Source organism: Pelobates fuscus, chromosome 2, assembly GCF_036172605.1.
Source record: "Pelobates fuscus isolate aPelFus1 chromosome 2, aPelFus1.pri, whole genome shotgun sequence".
Lineage (NCBI taxonomy): Eukaryota > Metazoa > Chordata > Amphibia > Anura > Pelobatidae > Pelobates > Pelobates fuscus.
This window is the reverse complement of record NC_086318.1, coordinates 245,069,999-245,091,372: the sequence shown is the minus strand read 5'-3', so window position 1 is coordinate 245,091,372 and position 21,374 is coordinate 245,069,999. Positions and strand designations below refer to the sequence as shown.

The 21,374-nt window shown below is 41.1% G+C and overlaps 1 protein-coding gene across 4 annotated transcripts in view; it reads left to right on the top strand.

The window, feature by feature from the left end:
- PHACTR2 (phosphatase and actin regulator 2) overlaps positions 1 to 21,374 on the top strand; it is a 253,511-nt gene that overhangs the window by 188,068 nt on the left and 44,069 nt on the right. For all 4 annotated transcript variants that reach the window (XM_063443313.1, XM_063443311.1, XM_063443314.1 and 1 more), the window contains one exon: positions 7,424 to 7,591. In XM_063443313.1, the coding sequence (XP_063299383.1) occupies positions 7,424 to 7,591 (168 nt within the window). The remainder of the gene's footprint in view (positions 1 to 7,423; positions 7,592 to 21,374) is intronic.

The following is a 21,374-nucleotide window of genomic DNA, read 5'->3' as shown; positions in this document are numbered from 1 at the left end:
ATTATGCTCCAGCTAATGTGTTAACGTACTAGCAGAACACAAGGAGACCTATGGCCGGGGACCTAATCCCATGAAACCTAAACGGGCCACATAGCATGCAAATCTTTATTTTAAGCGGGCCACGTCTCTTAAACCAACTGCGCAGTCTTCTGCTACAGTTATCAGCGGAGTTTAACAATTTATTATTATTTCTACAAACACAAAATAGGATACTACTATATGTTACTCATTTATATATAAAAATGTGCAATGTTTTTCACTGCTGAACCAATGTACAATATTGTCGACACTCTACACGCCCTAGCTGTTATGGCAGAACGTGCTGTTTGTGAATCTTTCTGCACAATAAAAATAAAGAATTTAAAAAACATCAGGTATGATGTTGTATCGATCAGGTAGTGTAAGAGTTACGCCCGCAGTTTTTTTTTGTTTAAATGCAAGCTATTGTGACACCAGTGAGTGAGTGGTGGCACTGGGCAAGTGGGCACAGTATATGCTGTGAGCCTGACACACAGGCTGGCTGGCAGGCAGGCAACTGCAATTACATTACACAGAAAAAAAAAAAAAAGCAGACTGATGTTTTAGCCCTAAAAGGGCTTTTTGGGGTGCTGTCCTTACAGCAGAGATCAGATGAGTCCTTCAGGACTGTAGTGGACACTGAATACACTAGCCTAGCTATCAATTTCCCTATCAAATCAGCAGCAGCTACACTATCCCTACTCTCACTAAGAATGCAGCTTCACAATGAATGTAAAATGGATGCTCGAAACGGGTGGGTGTACCAGCGCTAATGTGAAAACCAAAATAATATATACCAATTGGATAAAATATAACACAGAAAGCTGCTAAAACACCAAAATCTTATCTTAAAAACTAAGGAATGAAATACAGGGTGATGGTGAAGCGCTATATTTGAATAAAATGTAGAAAATGGAGATAATACTAGAGAAGCGTGAATATACCTGAATAAAATCTTTTTCCTTGAAACCTTAACCTTGATATAATTTTCCTTAAAAGTATAAACACAAAAAATATATCATAGTGTAAAACTGTAAAATACACAATTAAATATGTACATAAGATTATTCCCACTCACACTCTGTAGAGCCAAAAGATTTTAGCTCAGTTCTTGCGCATGTAGGGTCCGTAAAGGCGACCCTCTCCCTTCTTGGGAACCTTTATTCTTCCTATTTTCAATCTAGGATATAGAGCATATATAGTGCAGTACCTTTGGTAAATATTTTATAATAGGTACCCCAAAATAGGTACCCTCAAAAGTACCCCATTCTATATTTTACCTATTATAAAATATTTACCAAAGGTACTGCACTATATATGCTCTATATCCTAGATTGAAAATAGGAAGAATAAAGGTTCCCAAGAAGGGAGAGGGTCGCCTTTACGGACCCTACATGCGCAAGAACTGAGCTAAAATCTTTTGGCTCTACAGAGTGTGAGTGGGAATAATCTTATGTACATATTTTATTGTGTATTTTACAGTTTTACACTATGATATATTTTTTGTGTTTATACTTGTAAGGAAAATTATATCAAGGTTAAGGTTTCAAGGAAAAAGATTTTATTCAGGTATATTCACGCTTCTCTAGTATTATCTCCATTTTCTACATTTTATTCAAATATAGCGCTTCACCATCACCCTGTAAAATGGATGCTGTCCAGGAGGTGGGAGGGTCTGGGAGGGAGGGTCTGCTGCTGAATGGCTGGAATGTGTCTGCTGACTGTGAGGTACAGGCCAGGGTCAAAGTTTACTCAATGATGACGAATAGGGGGTGGACCGAACAGCGCATGTGTTCGCCGTCCGTGGCGAACGCGAACAAGCGATGTTCACCAGAAACTATTCGCCAGCGAACAGTTCGGGACATCACTAATAGTACAATTTAAATTTTAGTGAACAAACCTCCCAATGATAACAGTATTTATTTTAAACATAAAAAACTTACAATGCGCTGTTCCAAATTATTACGCACAGTAAGTTTCAAAACACTTTATAGGTTGTAAAAAACTGAAAATTGTCATTTGTTGTGTTTGCAGCATATTTACTGAAATCAAAAGCTATTTCAATCAAACTTATAACAACATTTTAACTTTTTAAACATTTTAACTGGTCACGTTACATTTTAACATAGGACCCCTTATTTGATAGAAGCTTTACAAGTCTTGCATCCATTGAATCCATTGAATCCTTGTGAGTTTTTGGATAGTTTCTGCTTGAATTTGTTTGCAAGATGTCAGAATAGCCTCCCAGAGCTGCTGTTTGGATGTAAACTGCCTCCCACCCTCATAGATCTTTTGCTTGAGGATGCTCCAAAGGTTCTCAATAGGATTGAGGTCAGGGGAGGATGGAGGCCAAACCATGAATTTCTCTCCTTTTATCCCCATAGCAGCCATTGATGCAGAGGTATTCTTTGCAGCATGAGATGATGCATTGTCATGCATGAAGATGATTTTATTACGGAAAGCATAGTTCTTCCTTCTGTACCAGGGAAGAAAGTGGTCAGTCAGAAACTCCACATACTTTGCATAGGTCATCTTTACACCTTCGGGGACCCTAAAGGGGGCGACCAGCTCTCTTCCCATGATTCCGGCCCAAAACATGACTCCACCACCGCCTTGCTGATATCACTGCCTTGTTGGAACAGGGTGGCCGTCCACCAACCATCCACTACTCCATCCATCTGGACCATCCAGGGTTGCACGGCACTCATCAGTGAACAGGACTGTTTGAAAATTAGTCTTCATGTATTTTTCTTCCCAATGCAGCCGTTTCTGCTTGTGAGCATTGGTTAGAGGTGGCCACAGTTGCAAGACTCTGCACAGTTGCAAGACTCTGGATGACTCTACACCTTGATGTCCGTGGGACTCCAGAGGCACCAGCAGCTTCAAATATCTGTTTGCTGCTATGTAATGGTATTTTAGCAGCTGCTCTCTTGATCTGATGCATGGATCTGGCAGAAATCTTACTCAATGTGCCTTTATCTGCACGAACCCATCTGTGCTCTGAATCAGCCACAAATCTCTTAATAGTGCGATGATCACGCTTAAGTTTTCGTGAAATATCTAATGTTTTCATACCTCGTCCAAAGCATTGAACTATTTCACTCTTTTCGGCAGCAGAGAGATCCTTTTTCTTCCCCATATTGCATGAAAATGTTGCTCTGCTTAATAATGTGGAACACCCTCCTTTAGTAATTTTTCCTTAAATTGGGCTCACCTGGCAATCTAATTATCACAGGTGTCTGAGATTTTTTCAGTGATCAAAAGAGCCCTGAGACACAATGCCATCCATGAGTTAAACTGAAAAACAAAATATTTAATCTTTGTGACACTTATATAGAATTTGCATAATAATTTGAAACAGGGTGTAGTTTGAATTGGTATGCTAAGGCAAAGTGTAATCTCATACCTGTAGTGGGAACTGGCTGTGACAGGCCTGTGACCCTCATCCAGTGTTAAACCATTACAATTGTATAACACTGAAGAGATTGTGCCAGGGGACTTTAGACATTATAACCTATTCAATGAGATAAAATTGTTATAGTGCCTAGAGTGTCCCTGTAAGTTTTCCCCATTACATGTAGGCTGAGGGGACTATAACTGTCTCTCTGTAAACTGTTCCTGTAGGTTCAGGGACAAGCACCTGCCCTTTATTTATCTAGAATATCCCTACCACTGCCGTTTTCTATCAGAAAATTATTGTTCTCCAATTACTGAAATTATCTTACATTGAGGTTTTAGTGACTGTTAAGAAGGTATATTGACCTACTCCACTAAATTATGCTGTAACAATACAACCACCACTACCGCTGTGCTCAAGGTAAAGTATAGTGGCAGGAATCTAATAGTCTTTATATCTCAAATTTAATTCATTAATTTCAATAATTGTGGGCAATGCATGGATAAATGTGTAATTATTTTAAACATATTTGCTGGCATATTTGCACCGAGTTCAGAATCGTCCATGAGGAAGTTGTGGACATAATGAGATAGAAAAAAGGTTTGTGTATAGCTCCTCTTGGGGGGGGGGGGGGGGGGGGGGGGAGGGAACCCGGGGAACCCCTGTTTTAATCTAATTTCAATAAAGAGGCTAACTGAGTCAGGTGTTTAGAGAGGGTATAAATACCAGGTATACCAAATGTAGTAGAAGCCAAAAACAAAAAAATTGCTTGTGAAATAAAACGTAACTTTTAATAGTTTACAGTATAAAATCACTAACACATCTATACTAATGCCACCACCTTTTTAAAAACACAAAAAGGAGAGGGTCTCATCTTATGATAAAGCTAAGTGATTCGTAATGATAGGGGGGTGGGACAGGGGGTATTGTCAGTGCCCTCTATCGGTAAACTTCACATTATCTGTCTCCCGCTGGAGACTCAAATTGGTTCCTAACTTCAAATTATCTTTCTCCTGCTGGAGACCCAAATTGGTTCCTAGCTTAAAATTATCGATCTCCCGCTGGAGACCCAGATTGGTACCTAAACAGTGTAAAAAATATATGTAGATCTTGTGATCTGCCAGAGTTCCGAGTACTAAAATGCGAAGCTGCTGACAAATCACAGACAAGTAAAGTTTGCAAATTTTACGATAAAAAGTCCCTAAATCATCGGGAACCAATCTATGAGCATAGGGGGAAAAGGGAAAGGGGAAAGGATAAGGCATGCAGTCCTGATATCAAAGTATCAACCTGTAGAAATAACAGCTACATGAAAGTAACAATGTAACTGTTAGGTACTTGTTGCAACATGAGGTATGAGGTTGCAACAATCTAGTTTTCAACAGGGCTGAATCCACAATTTCAGCCAGAAACAAAGTAGGGTAAGGTACAATATTAAGCCTTAGTAATGAACGTTTCAGCTAGTTCCTATTCTGTGCTCTCGAGGGCACCCCTCAGTGGTGTATCCTGGTTTTGTGCTGCCCTAGGCAGGACAAAACTCAGGCGCCCCCCCAACCCCCCGCGCCACCCCCACCCAACCTTTCCCCCCGCCCCGCATTCTAAATACACACACACACACTCGCTAACAGAAACACACACACACACTAACAGACACACTCACACTCACTAACAGACAAACACATTCACTAACAGACACACACTCACTCACTAGCAGACACAAACTAGCAGACACACACACTCACAGGCAAACACACACTAACAGACACACACAGTCACACACTAACAGACACACACACACTAACAGACACACACACACACACACTAACAGACACACACACACTAACAGACACACACACTGACACACACTAACAGACACACTAACAGGCACACACACACTAACAGACACACACACACACTAACAGACACACACACACTAACAGACACACACACTAACACACACACACTGACACACACACACTGACACACACACACTAACAGACACACACACACACACTAACAGACACACACACACACTAACAGACACAGACACTGACACACACACACACTAACAGACACAGACACACACTAACAGACACACACACTAACAGACACAGACACACACTAACAGACACACACACTAACAGACACAGACACACACTAACAGACACACACACTAACAGACACAGACACACACTCACCCACCCACATTAACAAATTTTTTAAAACATTTTTAACACATTTTTTTTTAACACATTTTTTTAATTTTTTTTTAACACGTTTTTTTTTAAAATTTATTTGTAACACATTTTTTTATTTATTTTTAACACATTTTTTTTTATTTAACACCCTCCCCCCCCCCCCCAGCCTCCTTACCTTTGGGAATGCTGGGGAGGGGGGTGTCTCTTCCCTGGTGGTCCAGTGGCTGCTGGGCGATCGGGCGGCCGGCGAGGGAGCACTTCCCCTGAGCTGTCTGCTCAGCTCCCTTGCGCGCCTCAGAGTGAGGCTGGGAGACGGAATATGACGTCATATTCCGGCTCCGCCTCCCAGCCTCACTCTGCGGCTAGCGAGGGAGCTGAGCAGACAGCTCAGGGGAAGTGCTCCCTCGCCGGCCTGCCGCCCGCCCGCCCGCCAGGCAGTGCCGCCCGATCGCCCAGCAGCCCGCCGGCATGTCTGTTAGCCGCAAGGCTAACAAGACATTTGCCTTGGGCATTTGGGGGCGGCTTTTTTTGCCGCCCCCTGGAAAATGCCGCCCAAGGCAAATGCCTTGTTTGCCTCGCGGCTAATACGCCCCTGGCACCCCTTACACAAAAGCCTGTTCCAACCCACGGTGCTAATAAATACATAACTCGGTGGTACAATTTATCTCTGAAATAAATAAATTAGAGGTTGTGAATGTATTTCACATGAAATAAAACATAACTTTTTATTACCACAATCCACAATCTCGAGCCAGAAACAAACTAGGGTAAGGTAGGATATTAAGCCTTAGTAATGAGCGTTTTTAGCCCCTCTGATGAGGCACAAGGCAAAATGCACATCAGGGGCTCTGACAGGCGCACTTCTCAAGTGACCATCCACGAGTACTTCGAAACACCAACACTGTACATTACACTATAGTGCCAGTAAATGCCGCAACGCTGTACAGATATACAACCTAGAAAATTGTTTTGACTTGGGGAGCCTTGGAAAAATACTGAAATATTAAGGGTGCCTTGAACCTAAAAAGTTTGGAAACCACTGCTATAGACTAAATATTGTACCAGAGCAGAACTAAACAGCATATTTGCCTGCTTACTAAGCAATCACCCAGTTAATGTATTATTTCAACAATGACAGCAATGAGCAATTGCAGTCAAGGCAATACAACTTTAAAGTTTCTTGTTTCTTTGACATTACCTGACATTAGGTACACTACACTATAACTTTTAAGGTTTTTGAGAAACGCATTGAGACTTCATTGGCATTTCATTAACATACTATCTCACAAGCAGAAGATGCATCCAAGAATATATGACATATAGTAGGGATTACTGGTCTAGGGTATTTGACTCATTTGTCTTGACTTTGTGTTAATATTCACAACTAGAGATGCACTATAGGCACCATAACCACGGTTCATTCAGTCAACTAGTGCATGATACCCAAAGACTATTTTACTCTAAGCCACTAACGTTAGCTGTACTAGTAATTCTTGGAGTGTCCCTTTAACACAAAGCATCTCAAACTGCATCTATGGAGATAACCTGCATACTGAATATATCTCACTCTTACTCATATTTGATCTGTTTTGTTATTTATACTGTACAAAGTAAATTTATAACCCATGGAAACCATACTACATCTAGCTCTGTCACTGAAATGTTTGTGCTGTAAATATAGAAATGTGCTTGGCTTAATTTATTTATTAATTAAAATCAGGGGAGAAGGGATTTTAATGATGTTCATTTAATTTGTAGCAGAACCATTCAAGAGATTGATTTAATGATATGTTTTTGTTTTTTTGTACAGTTGATGGTTTGGATAAAGCTTCCATTGCAAACTGTGACGCACCAAACTCAGGTAACCAAACTCCCCCTCTCAAAAGGAAAGGCAAACTGTCCTCCATAGGCAAAATCTTCAAGCCGTGGAAATGGAGGAAGAAGAAGGCCAGCGAGAAATTCCGGGAAACCTCAGCAGGTAAATAATTTGGAGATCTAATGGTTTGCTCTAACACTCCATGTGTTTGGTGAATAAGAAAGTAACATGTTAATGCCTTGGCTGTGGGCTGTAAACAATGCTTATATCAGTGATAACCCAGTGATATGCATGTCAAGCCTAAAAATGTACATATTAATTAGCCGGGGAGGTCACAATACTTACTGGACAGCGAATTCAATATTCCCTGAACTGGAAGGCCCTGCCATAATTGGAAGTAATAGGAATGCATGCTTGTTACAAAGCCCTCCACACCAGAAATTCAGATTTCCTATAAAAGAGGGACACAGCAGGTTCCAACTTGGAAGTTGCATGGACTTTAATTTTAAAATCAGCTTAGTGACCCATGTATCAATTGTAATATAATTTATAACCAAACAAATTCAACATTAGTCTCTTTCCAATGTGTAAAAGTGACTGTCCACTTCAATGAGGAAGGCAACAGTTTAAAGGAACACTATAGTCATCTAAATTACTTTAGCTAATTCAAGCAGTTTTAGTGTATAGATCATTGCCCTGCAATTTCACTGCTCAATTCACTGTCATTTAGGAGTTAAATCACTTTGTTTCTGTTTATGCAGCCCTAGCCACACCTCCCCTGGCTATGATTGACAGAGCCTGCATGAAAAAAAAAACTGGTTTCACTTTCAAACAGATGTAATTTACCTTAAATAATTGTATCTCAATCTCTAAATTGAACTTTAATCACATACAGGAGGCTCTTGCGGGGTCTAGCAAGCTATTAGCATAGCAGGGGATAGGAAAATCTTAATTAAACAGAACTTGCAATAAAGAAAGCCCAAAAAGGGCTCTCTTTACAGGAAGTGTTTATGGAAGGCTGTGCAAGTCACATGCAGGGAGGTGTGACTAGGGTTCATAAACAAAGGGATTTAACTCCTAAATGACAGAGGATTGAGCAGTGAGGGTGCAGGGGCATGTTCTATACACCAAAACTGCTTCATTAAGCTAAAGTTGTTCAGGTGACTATAGTGTCCCTTTAATATATTGTAGACAGTTGGCTAAACATTGTTTGAGTATGATGTGTCTATTCCAACCATTGGGGACTCATTATTTGGGGATTACATTTTGTGTACTTACCAAAGGGTTAAGAATCATTGCATTTGATGAACAGCTAGCAAATGTATAGATTAGAAGGTATTTCATTAATACAAAACTGCATGCACACATACTAATGTAACAATACCTGCGTGCTTTATGTTCACCTGGCATTGCTGATTTTTGGTTGGTAAAAAAAGATCACAAAGTATGCTGAGCATGTTTCCAGCATGACCTCAGTAGACAAAGGTAATAAGAATGGTTAAATGTGGCTTCATTAAAATGTCAATATGGTTACTTGGAGATCAACTATCAATGACTGGATAAAACTAGTATGCTAAACAGGATGCCCTTTTGGTATTTTATCTTCAAAGTTGCAAATTATGATCTTGATAACTGTGCCAAGCAAAAGAGAATTAAGCAATATCACTTAATTTAATTTAATTCCTCATGAGAGTACAAAAATATTTCCTGATGTCTAAATATAGCCTTTCCTTGTGGTATTGTAGAATATGTACACCTATGGTCTTTGTAGCCTAAAACTACATTTAAAAAGGGCAAAAGGGAATCATTAAAGGTGACTTTAGTGGCACAGATTCCTAATCCGTATACCTTGTAATATTTTTAAAGTGATTCTGTAAAACCCAGTGCATAGAAAAATAGTAATCTTCTCAATAATCCTCATGATTACCTTGTAAGTGACTGAGCACTAAGTGACTATAAAAAGATAAAATTAATGAATGTTATGCACCCTCTACTTACTAGTTAGACCATGTCCCTCCCTTGCTATTTGCACTGCCCTGGGTAAGCCTAGTTTAAGCCCCCCACTCATTCTAAAAAGCGGGACGATCAATGTCTGGGGACTTAACTTGCAAAGACTCTGATGGTGACATTGCTTCTGGGAGTCTTGGTAGTTGGGTGGCGAATGTGGCAGGCATAGGTGAGTTCTACTTACCTGAACCTGTCCCTCGCGGGTGCCACCATCATCTTCCGGCCATTCCTCTTCTGCAGCAACACAAGCTGACGTCACTGATGTACTCTCACACATGCGCAAGAGTACAGCAGAGAGGTCTATGAAAGATCCGTGAGTCCTTCATGGACAGAGTGACTTCCCTGCAGCTGCCACTGGCTGGGGGATTGGCACTTCACATGATGCAAGACACTTGCACACATAGCAAAGATCACACACACTTTTTTCCTTAGGGACAGGTGGAGAAAACATCAGTTTTTAGTGTCTAATGTTGGGGTAATTTGCTCTTGGTGTGCTTCTGCACATTAAACAGGCAGTGAGTTCTAGTAAATGGCTTCACCCACTGCATGTCATCTTCTTATCATGTGACATCTGAAGGTAGATAAGCACTTTTTTTTCTTACTTAACAGCAAATTGCAGCTTAACTGAAGTCCAAATGATTTGATTCAGGCAAAAATAGCGGATATTGAAAAAAATCTCCAACTCTGCTAAAGTCACGTGCCTTTTTTTGCCACTTATCTTTCAATTTGCTGCAGTTCAGTCTTAAATAAATAAGGCTCAGAGAGATGATGATGAATAGCTATAGCAAATCCATTGTTTCCAAATCATAGGAAAGTGTTGATTTTTAATTTGAACAAAAATAAACTTAACCTAATATGCGTCTATATAGCTCCTTGTTTATATTTTTTCCCTGTGCTTTCTAGTTAGATAAGGAAAAGCTAAGTAAAGTTAAGGACTCGTTTTCCTTGTGTGTGGCAGTGAGGTTGACAAAAGGAAGAAAATATAATTAAAGGGATCAGGGTGTTGCAATGGATGTTGGCTACCCTATTTTGCCAAGGTGTTCTATACAGTTTACAGTTTGGTATAAAAATAGAGTGCAGGGAGTTCTCATTAATGGCAATTTCCAAGCTGGACAAAAATGGTAAGTGATGTCCCTCATGGTTCTCTTCTGGGACCGCTTCTATTCAACAGAGTTTTGCACTTTGCGGTAAAGTATGTACAAGCAACTTACAGTGCCTTGCAAAAGTATTTACCTCCCTTGACATTTTACCTATTTTGTTGCATTACAGCCTTAAGTTCGATGGTTTTATTAATCTGAATTGTATGTGATGGATCAGAACACAATAGTCTAAGTTGGTAAAGTGAAATTAGAAAAATATATACATAAACTATTTTTTAGAAATAGAAAACAAAAAATTGTATTGTGCGTATGTATTCACCCACTTTGTTATGAAGCCCATAAAAAGCTCTAGTGCAACCAATGACATGATCTAAGTGTCACATGATCTGTCATTACTTATACACACATTTTTTGAAAGGCGCAAGAGGCACCACTGGCACTAACCAAACACTGCCATGAAGACCAAGGAACTCTCCAAACAAGTGAGGGACAATGTTGTTGAGAAGTACAAGTCAGTGTTAGGTTATAAAAAAATATCCAAATCTTTGATGATCCCCAGGAGCACCATCAAATCTGTCATAACCAAATGGAAAGAACATGGCACAACAGCAAACCTGCCAAGAGACGGCCGCCCACCAAAACTCACGGACCGGGCAAAGAGGGCATTAATCAGAGAGGCATGTTTTTAGCAGCTGGGACTGGGAAACTGGTCAGATTTGAGGGAAAGATGGATGGTGCTAAATACATGGATATTCTTGAGCAAAACCTGCACCACTCTGTGCGTGATTTGAGGCTAGGACTGTGGTTCACTTTCAAGCAGGACAATGACCCCAAACACACTGCTAAAGTAACACTTGAGTGGTTTAAGGGAAAACATGTAAATGTGTTGGAATGGCCTAGTCAAAGCTCAGACCTCAATCCAATAGAAAATCTGTGGTCAGACTTAAAGATTGCTGTTCACAAGCGCAAACCATCCAACTTGAAGGAGTTGGAGCAGTTTTGCAAGGAGGAATGGGCAAAAATCCCAGTGGTATGATGTGGCAAGGTCCTAGAGACTTATCCAAAGCGACTTGGAGCTCTGATTGCCTCAAAAGGTGGCTCTACAAAGTATTGACTTTAGGGGGTGAATAGTTATGCACATTTACTTTTTATGTTATTTTGTCCTATTTGTTGTTTGCTTCACAATAAAAAAAATTATATATCTTCAAAGTTGTGGGCATGTTCTGTAAATTAAATTATGCAAATCCTCAAACAATCCATGTTAATTCCAGGTTGTGAGGCAACAAAACACGAAAAATGCCAAGAGGGGTGAATACTTTTGCAAGGCACTGTAAACCTGAATTTGTAGTGAATTAGGGATGACAATTGGGAATTGTTATAGATGACAAACTAGGCAACAATGTGCAATGTCAATGAGCACTTGCTAGATGCAATAAGGTATTGTTATGCATATGAAGGGGTATTAATTCTCTGGATGAAAATATAATTTTGCCTCTTCTTTAAATCAGTAATAAGACCACACCTTGAATGCGCAATGCAAACATGTTCAAAAGAAGAATATTATGCCAATAGGAAAAGTGCAGAGGCGGGCTACAAACTTAATAAAAGGAATGTAGTATTTTAGTTACAAAGAAGGATTTACAAATTTCAATCTGTTTGGTTTAGAAAAACAGCGCCTTAGAGGGGATACATTATATCAAATTAATAATAATAATTATACAAATATATTTGGCCAAAAATACAAACAATTGTCTGTATATCTATTCATTAATAGGACTGTACATAGGACAAAACGTCACACATTTAGACTGGAAGAATGGAGCTTTAGTCTAAGGCAAAGGAAAGTTTTTTTTATTTGTAAGAACAATAGGGGTGTAGAATATTCTGCCCGACAAGGTAATTTTATTTGCGTCTGTACAGATATTTAAACAACAATTGGGTGAATACTTGCAAAACCTTGGGTGAATACTTGCAAAACCATATTATTAAGAGATATAATATTTAATACATGGGGTTAGAGCTTCTTGATCGAAGGAGAGATCTGACTGCCATTCTGGAGTCGAGAAGGATTTTTTTTTTTTAGCTTGTAAAATTGGAGGCGCTTCAAACTGTATTTTCTGCCTTCCTTTGGACCAACAGTAAAAACTGATGTGAGAAAGGCTGAACTTTGTTAATGCATGTCTATTTTCAGCCTATGCAACTATATAAAATCATAATATATAAAAAAAAAAAAAAAAAGAAACAGGGCTACTTTAAGGTGACAAGGAATTCATCTGGAAGCTCTATAATCTAAAACATTACTGCAGCCATAGTTAAGCCCACACAAATGTTGCGAAAGAAACCAGAATTTTCTTGAGTTCATTAGGTGCAGTTATATAGAGTCATGCTTTTATGTGGTCTTGGATCTTGAGTAACATTTGTAAAATTTGAATGTATGGAATTCTCCTCATTGTTTTGTTTAAGACAAACTATAAAACTGCTAGTGAACAGCGAAGACACTCTTAGTGAAATATAGAAGTCAAAGGTTTCATGATGAAGTAGTTTAAAGTTAAGAGGAACTCATGAAACAAATGTTTTTTTTCTTCTAAAAAATGGTAACCTTGACAACAAAACAGAAATTTTGTTGATGTGTGAGTTTCACTAAAACCTTTTTTTTTTTTTAATTCTTTATTTTTGGTCATGCATAAGGTTAACAGGCGGAGTTGCACAGCCACAATAGCTGGTGCGCTCAAGTTTGCATACACGCTTAATCACATGGCAGTAATAACATTGCACTTTTTTTTAATAAAGTAGTTATATAAACATGATAATATCTTACGCTTATAGAGACAAGTAAAAGTAGTATTTTGATTCACAGATATGTGCCACTTAGTAGTCACAGTAAGATTAAGATTAACAGTCAGGCTAGGACATTACATTACTGATCATAGCTATATGCTCTCATCTTAAACTTTACCAGTAAAACTAACTGGGTGCTTAACAACTGAAGGTACTCCTGCGAGATGGTCCGAAGGACACATAAGGACTATGTTAGCTGTGCAGCTTAAATGCTTCGCTGAGTATGGAAGTGGGCCAGCTGGGGTAGACTATATTCAGTCTGTCCGGAGCAAACATAAATCCCCCTGCTTATTTGGTAGGAACACTTAAGGTCATGGTTAAAGTGTGATTGGGGGTTGATAGCCTGCCGGGCTTAAGTTAGTAGAATAAAGTTGTGGTGCTTTCTATTTTGCATATGGCAGGGTCCCAGGTGATATCCTAAGAAGCTACCCTCGTCTGCTATGTGGGATTTCCCTGTACTTTTCTGGGTAACAAAGTTATATGGAAATTCTTGCTAAGGGGTGCTTGCTAAGGAGGCGAGCATTTGTATGTTAGCCATCGCTTAATATACCACACATGGAGCTCAGTATAGACTCTCGTTTTAAAGAAACAAAGGCTACATAAGATAAAAAGGAAAAAGGGGAAAAACAAAGAAACAGGGAAAGAGGGAGAAAAACTAAAAACAAAACAACAGTTATGTGCCTTATAAGTATGAAGTATTAGTAGATTTATTAATTATTAAACAAACAGTGATTATGTGTGTGTTACTGCAGGTGAACAAACCCAAACTTGCCAAACAGGGCAACAAGGTCCCCTGGTGTTCTCCAGGCAATAGTCCTGTATCATGTGCTGGCGTATGTAATGAGAGATAAAAGGGAGAAGAGGAAAGTCCCCAAGGTCTTGATAGTTGATCTCATCAACCGATGCCTTGCGGGGTATTGGTGGCGCCCCGGCGCGGTACTCCCTTTCTCGGCAGTTCAATGTAGGTAGGTCATGGTGTTGCTGAGCTTGAAGGGTGCGCCTTATCAGCTCCATCTATGTGGTAACTGAGGCGTAGGTAACCGGTGTGGTGCTCCGTGGTCTGAATGGGGCACTTTTTGCTGGATCCCAGTTGTGGCTCATGGTGGTGGGGGCACAGGGTCCCGCTTGGGGGAGTGAATCCTGTGGCAGACCCAGGGTTCGGAGAAGGGCCGCTGCATCTTGCATGCTGTAGATTTGGTGTGTTGTTTCGCCTTGCTGTATCAGGAGCGTGTGCGAGGACCGCCAGCAATACGGTATGTGTGGAGGTGAGAGGCAGAAGTGACCTGCGCCACGCCAGAGTTCCACTGGACAGGTCGGCGTAGAAGGTTAGTTTAGCATTTTCAAATTGTATGGGGGGCTTTACCCTGGACGGCTGTGAGGACCGCCGATTTGTCAGTCCCGTTTTTAAAGGTGAGTACAGTGTCCCTTGTGGCCATGTATGGGGCCCCAGCAGGTTTTGAATCCAGAAGAGATCTGTGGGTATTATGGCTTTGGTTTGGTCTGTGGGCAGTATATTGGTTAGCAGGCGCTTGATCATGTGCGGTAGGTCAGTCTCCGGCAACCCCTCTGGGAGTCCCCTGACCTTGATATTGAGTCTCCGTCTTGTGTCTTCCTGGGTTGCGAAACGCCGTTCATACAGCATATTTTGGTTGCGCAGGTCCCGCATGTCGTTTCGCAGTGAGGCAATAGTGCACTGCTGTTCTTGGGAGGAGGCCTCTAGTACTGTAATGCAGCCTGTCAGGCCCTGCAACTCTCCCCTTAGTGCGGCGACATACGCAAGGATGTGTCTTTGTAGGTCCGCTAGCAGGGTCTTTAACACCCCAGTGGTTACCAGGTCGGCATCTGGGTCCTTCTTTAGTTTGCTGGGTTTTGCCCTCGGCTTTGGGTCTGGGGTTAGGAAGCATTCATCTTCAGCTCCCTCTGAGTAGTCGTCTGAGAAATCCGAGCAGCCTCCTTGGAGCGCCGACATATTGGATCCGCTCGGGCCGCATGCTTGCCGCCACATTTCCTCTATTGTGAGTCCTGGGGCTGGTTTATCCGGCGTCTGTTTCTTGTGTTTGCGTCCCATTAGGGCTTAAGGGGGTCCCGCTTTTGGTTAGTGGTTGTTGGGGGTATTATTTGTCATTTTTAAGTTTATTTTCTTCCGTTTTTGCTCGGAGCTCCTGAGACTTGCGTCTGCTTGCCTCCGCTGTTAGGCTCCACCCCCTCCTAAAACCTTTTTTTTCATACAAAAATAATTTAAAGCAAAACTAAAGAAAAATGCTTTAAAAAGTAGCACTACTGTTTTAGTACATACATTATTTGGATTCATATACATAAACAGTTACACTGGGCACCTGCAGCATGGGAGTTTAACATGACTGATGTTTATCTCCCAAAATTTTGTGAATGTCCAAAGAGGGAAATTTTGTGTTTTCGGGCGAGTTTGAAATTATATTTAGGTAAGTGCTTGCTGCTGATAACAGCTTATGTATTTGGGAAAAGTAATTTAGAACAAGAGACAGACTTTTTATTTATATAGACTTAGAAACACATTTGCTTTTCTTTCCATGGATTATTTGTCCATACAACAAACAGAGTAGACCTATAGTCCCACATAGCCCTTCCACTGCATACCTTACCTGTGACATTCTTTACTTGAATAATATAAAATGTAAAAATCCTTGCAACTTAGAAACAGACTCTATAAAGATTTACAATACATCACTATAAATGCAGTCATAAATACACACCAGATATTTTGAGCACTTAGAAAACTAAGGTAAGTTTTGGGTCTTTAAGACACTGGGGAGGAATGCAGTTGCTGTTGCCATTTCTGTCAGAATGCATTCATTATAAGTGATATCCGGACTGTAATTTCCAGTTTTCAGTGATTATACTAAATGTGGCTTCTTGGTGTTACTGTACCTTTAAATGGAAATATATATATATACCTTTAATGGAAAAATATATATATATATATATATCCATTTAAAGGTACAGTAACACCTTATATATATATTTACTACATCAAAAATAGCTTAAATTATTGATATACATTCTGACAGGAATGGACCATATGACAGCCGTATGGTATCCCAGGGATTACGCCCATTATGGAATATCATTTGCAAACGTAGAGAACCCAGATTATTCAAAATTCAGTACAGGCAGCTAATAAAGAGTAATCAGGACAAGCCGAGGTCAGAAATCCAGAGTAATCAAACAGACTGACAAAGCCCATACAAACTGAATCAATAGTTCAGCTCTGTATGGCAGACTCTGAAACAGTCTGTTATGAAGAAGGCAGGTAGAGATGGGCAGGAAGGGCAGTGGTAATTTAAATTGTTCCAGATTCCTTTCTTTTTATGGGGGTGGGGGGAGGAGGGGAGGGAGTTTCAGGAACGAAAGTGCTTTCCAAAAAACGGTTTTGGATATCTTCTGATATCAAGTCTCCTCCCCCCATATACTTGCTATAGTCTACAATCAGTGGCGTACACATGACCCATGGGGCCCCGGTGCAAAAATTGATCCGTGGGCCCCCCCCCCCCCCACACTCTGCGCGGGCCGGGGCAGCAACACATGGCGGCGGGCACCTGGTCGCAGGGGTTGCGACCGCGGTATGTACGCCACTGCATGCAGATGCACACACACTTAAAGGACCACTACAGACACCCAGATCACATCAGCTCAATGAAGTGGTCTGGGTGTCAGGTCCCTCTAGTTTTAACCCTGCAGCTGAAAGCATAGCAGTTTCAGAGAAACTGTTATGTTTCACTGAGGGTTAATCCAGCCTCTAGTGGCTGTCTCACTGACAGCCGCTAGAGGCGCTTGCGCCATTTTAAGACACTGAACGTCCATAGGAAAGCATTGAGTAATGCTTTCCTATGGGCGGTTTGAATGCGTGCGCGGCTCTTGCCGTGCATGCGCATTCGGAGCTGAGAGGCGGAGGGATCCCCAGCGCCATGGGAGTCCGGCGCTGGAGAAAGGTAAGTGCTGAAGACACACACACACTAGCTAACAGACACACACATTTACTGACAAAGACACACTCAGCGGCAGACATACATACACACTCACTTACAAAACATACACTCTCACTGACAAACACACACTCACTAACAGACATCAAACAGACTCACTAACACACACACACACACTCAGTAACAGACACACAGTAACACACTCAGTAACAGACACACAGTAACACACTCACTGACACTCACTAGCAGACACACACTCTAACACAAACACCAACACACACACACTAACGCTCACACACACTAACACACACACACTAACACACACACACTAACACACACACGCTCACACACACACTAACACTCACTCACACACACACACACACACACACTAACACTCACTCACACACACACACACACACACTAACACACACACGTTTTTTTTTTTTTATTTAATCCCCCCAGCCTCCTTACCTTTTGGAGTGCTGAGGGGATTCCCTGGGGTCCAGTGGTGCTGCTGGGCTCCTGGGGGGGGGGGGGCGGTCACCCGGCGGGCTGGCTGGTCCTGCGGGCGCGCGAGGGAGCACTCTCCCCTGAGTGCTTCCTCTTCAGCTCCCTCGCGCGCCGCGTACTGATACCGGCGCCGGAAGATGACATCATCTTCCGGCTCCGGTATCAGTGCGGTGCGCGAGGGAGCTGAAGAGGAAGCACTCAGGGGAGAGTGCTCCCTCGCGCACCAGCCGGCCGCCGGGTGTAAGCAGGGCCAGCCTCGGGGGGCCCAGAGCGTACATACCGGGTCGCAGGGGCGGCCGGGCCCCCTGGTGGGCCGGGCCCGGTCGCAGCCGCGACCCCTGCGACCCTGGTATGTACGCCACTGTCTACAATGCACTTTGGTGTTTCAAGCTGCTCAGGTCTTAACCGACAGACACTGGCACTGTACTGTGATTTTATCTCTTAATGTCTTGTAGAAGGCGTTATTAAATCCATTGGGACCCAGAATCTCAGATTTTGCTAACCTTGATATAGCTCTTTCCACTTCTTTAATTTTAATGACATTATATATTCTATCTCTGTGTTCAAGGGAGATTTTCGGGATAGTTATCTTATCCAGGTATTGTTCAATGCTATTTATATTAGTTTCATTCTGTATATTATAAAGCTTTTGATAGTAATCGTTAAAATATTTACCTATGTTTTCTGGAGTCAAGTAAATATTATTCCCTTCTATTTACCTAGTTATGCGCTTACAACTTTGCTTCTTCTCGGCTGATCCAATCAGCATATCATCATAGAGATGCATTAAATTAATTAATCTCTACGGGGAATGTTCTGCATCTCCATGCCGAGCATGAAGACGCTGAACGTGAGTGGTGCTCACTGCAGCACTGGCCCAGGAAGCACTTCTAGTACCCGTCTGAGTGACTGCCACTATAGGTATTCCTATGCACCTGCCTTTTCTTTTTGGGATCATTCTCAACAAAACTATAATCATTTTGTCTAAATAGTTTGTTTTCTGTGTGTAAGAGCAAATAATCATTCATAAACAAAGCTGTTCTATTTTTAGTAGAAAAAAAATAAAAATATTTTCTTCTCCTTTTCTCTTTTTTCTCCTTCTTCCTCATCTTCCCTTCATGTGCTTTTTTCACTTTCCTCTATAAAAGAAAACAAGTTAAAATTAACCATGACATCCCTTAGGAAGCTGGGCGGAATACTCTTTGCTTTTTAAAGTCGGTGGTATCTAGCCATGATTTCTTTATTCCTATCCACATTTAAGTCTCTTAAAATTTCAGAGGATAATTGTTTAGCTTATTCTGTGTGCTATCTTCTGTGATATTACAGGACCTCAATTTGTGTCTTCTACAGCCATTTTCCAAGTCTCTTAATTTTATTTCAATAATTTAATAATTCAAGTTAGCACTGGTGGATAAAGGACAATGTGATATAATATTGTGTTAAAAGAGTGTATTAAAGTTTTTATTGCTGTCTTTTAGCAGCTTAATTTCCAGCTATTTGAGGAATAAATAGAGGATTTAACAGTAGTAAGCGTACCTACTACTTTGCGCCTCTTATGAGACACAAGTTGCTTGAGGAGTGCCTAACATGAGCCACTCCAATGGTTGGTTCTGTGGAATATTCCCAGAGGCCAACCGAATTAAATGGTTGGCCGGTGAATCCTATTTATAGGATTTTGTATTTGTTTGTGTTTGATTTTTGTTGTTTTTGCGAGGAGAGGCGCAAGCAGTTTTGAAAAATGTATTATGGTAGATGTACCTCAATAAATGTGCAGGGTCTAAACACACCTCAGTTGACTACCTAAAAAGAGAACAGGTTGACCTCTGTTTTGTACAGGAGACCCATGGGAGACAAGTGGATAAACAGACTTGGTCAGGGAAGAGTTTCCCTAATGCGAGAAAAACAATTAGCAAGAGAGGGGAGAACGGACAACAGCTCAATTAGCCTGCCCTTCGGTGGGCTCAGATCTCAAGCTGGTTTTAGCTCATCTTGTGCCATTACAGAGAGAACATATCTGAAGCATGTCAGACTGGTCCCACCTCTACAGGCAGACCAGATCCGAAATGTCAGCAAGTTCCCTCTGCACGACAGATACAGCTACCCCAGACGAACGTTTCAACCTGGTAAGGTATCATCAGTGAGGTATAGCCAATATCCCTCTAGGCACCGTGAGCAAGGTGTCCACGTCTGGATTGCCCTGGATTAAACTTAAGGAGAGAAAAACAAGTAGCAAGAGAGGTGAGAACAGACAACAGCTCAATTAGCCTGCCCTTAGGGTGGTTCCCCACTCAGTTCTCAAACTGGTTTTAGCTCATCTTGTGCCATTACAGAGAGAACATATCTGAAGCATATCAGACTGGTCCCACCCTTACAGGCAGTCCAGATCGAAAATGCCAGTTTCCGTAATGCCTCTAATAAGTTAAAGAAAAAATAAAAATAAAGAGGCATAGCTATAGTTTTTGCTAATTCCATTCAAACAATTATTATATACCAGGAGTTAGCACCATGCAAGATTTTCATTGCTCTTGAATTGCATGAGGTGGATCTCTCTCTACAATGTAAGAATAGCAGGTCAACAGCAGCAAATAAACTTCCAAAGCTCATTATTTATGAAAAGTACCACTGTGCACCTATAATACGGATTCCAATATGCGTCATGTCTCTGTAGTTGTCACAAATTGCAGACCTTGGTCTGTCACTGTACCAGCTCCACCACAAAACACCGTAAGATTTGCCCTAAAAGGGGGAGACAATAAAATAACCTTTTTTTTTCATTGTATAAACAAACTTTTTATGCTAAGCCAAACGTTGCATCACAAGTGTTTGCTGCAATTTCTTTTCCTGTCCATATTTTTGGAGATTTGGCTAGAAACAAGTAATACCCAGATAAGTAATAATCAATGAATGAACAGGGTAGACAGAGTGTGAAGGCTTTTGGTACATTGCCATAATCTGCCAGGAATTGATGCCGCATATTATACAATCTTTTTCCCTTATGCTTTCTCTTCTGTACACATGTATTCGGAACACCATGTCTGCTTGATACTAATGTCCATAGCTCTCTGAACATGAGAACAAGCCAAATGTTACATATTGAATGGCAAATATATGCTTTACATTTAGCATTACCTGGTTTAGATTTAGATGAGGTCCACAAGCAAAGGGGCAGTGGTGGAAATATGTTTTCATAAATGTTTTAAAGGAACAATATTGGCACCCAGAGCAGTTCATCTCAAGTGGTCTGGGTGCAGTGTCCCTGTAGAGAAATTGCAATGTTTACAATGTAGGGTTAAGCCAACATCTAGTTTCTAGTAAAGGTGCTTCCTTCTGCCTAGTGGAGTTTGAGTCCGTGAAATGAATTTGGACGTTCTCATAGTTTGCACGGGGACATTTACTCTCTTTCTGCAAATTCTCCATAGGAAGGCATTGAAGCTTTAATGTGTGCAGCGCTCACAAAGCAATAGATCCCCTCCATCATTGTGACCTTACGGTAAGATGGGATTTAGACAGGGATTTTTAACCCTTTCA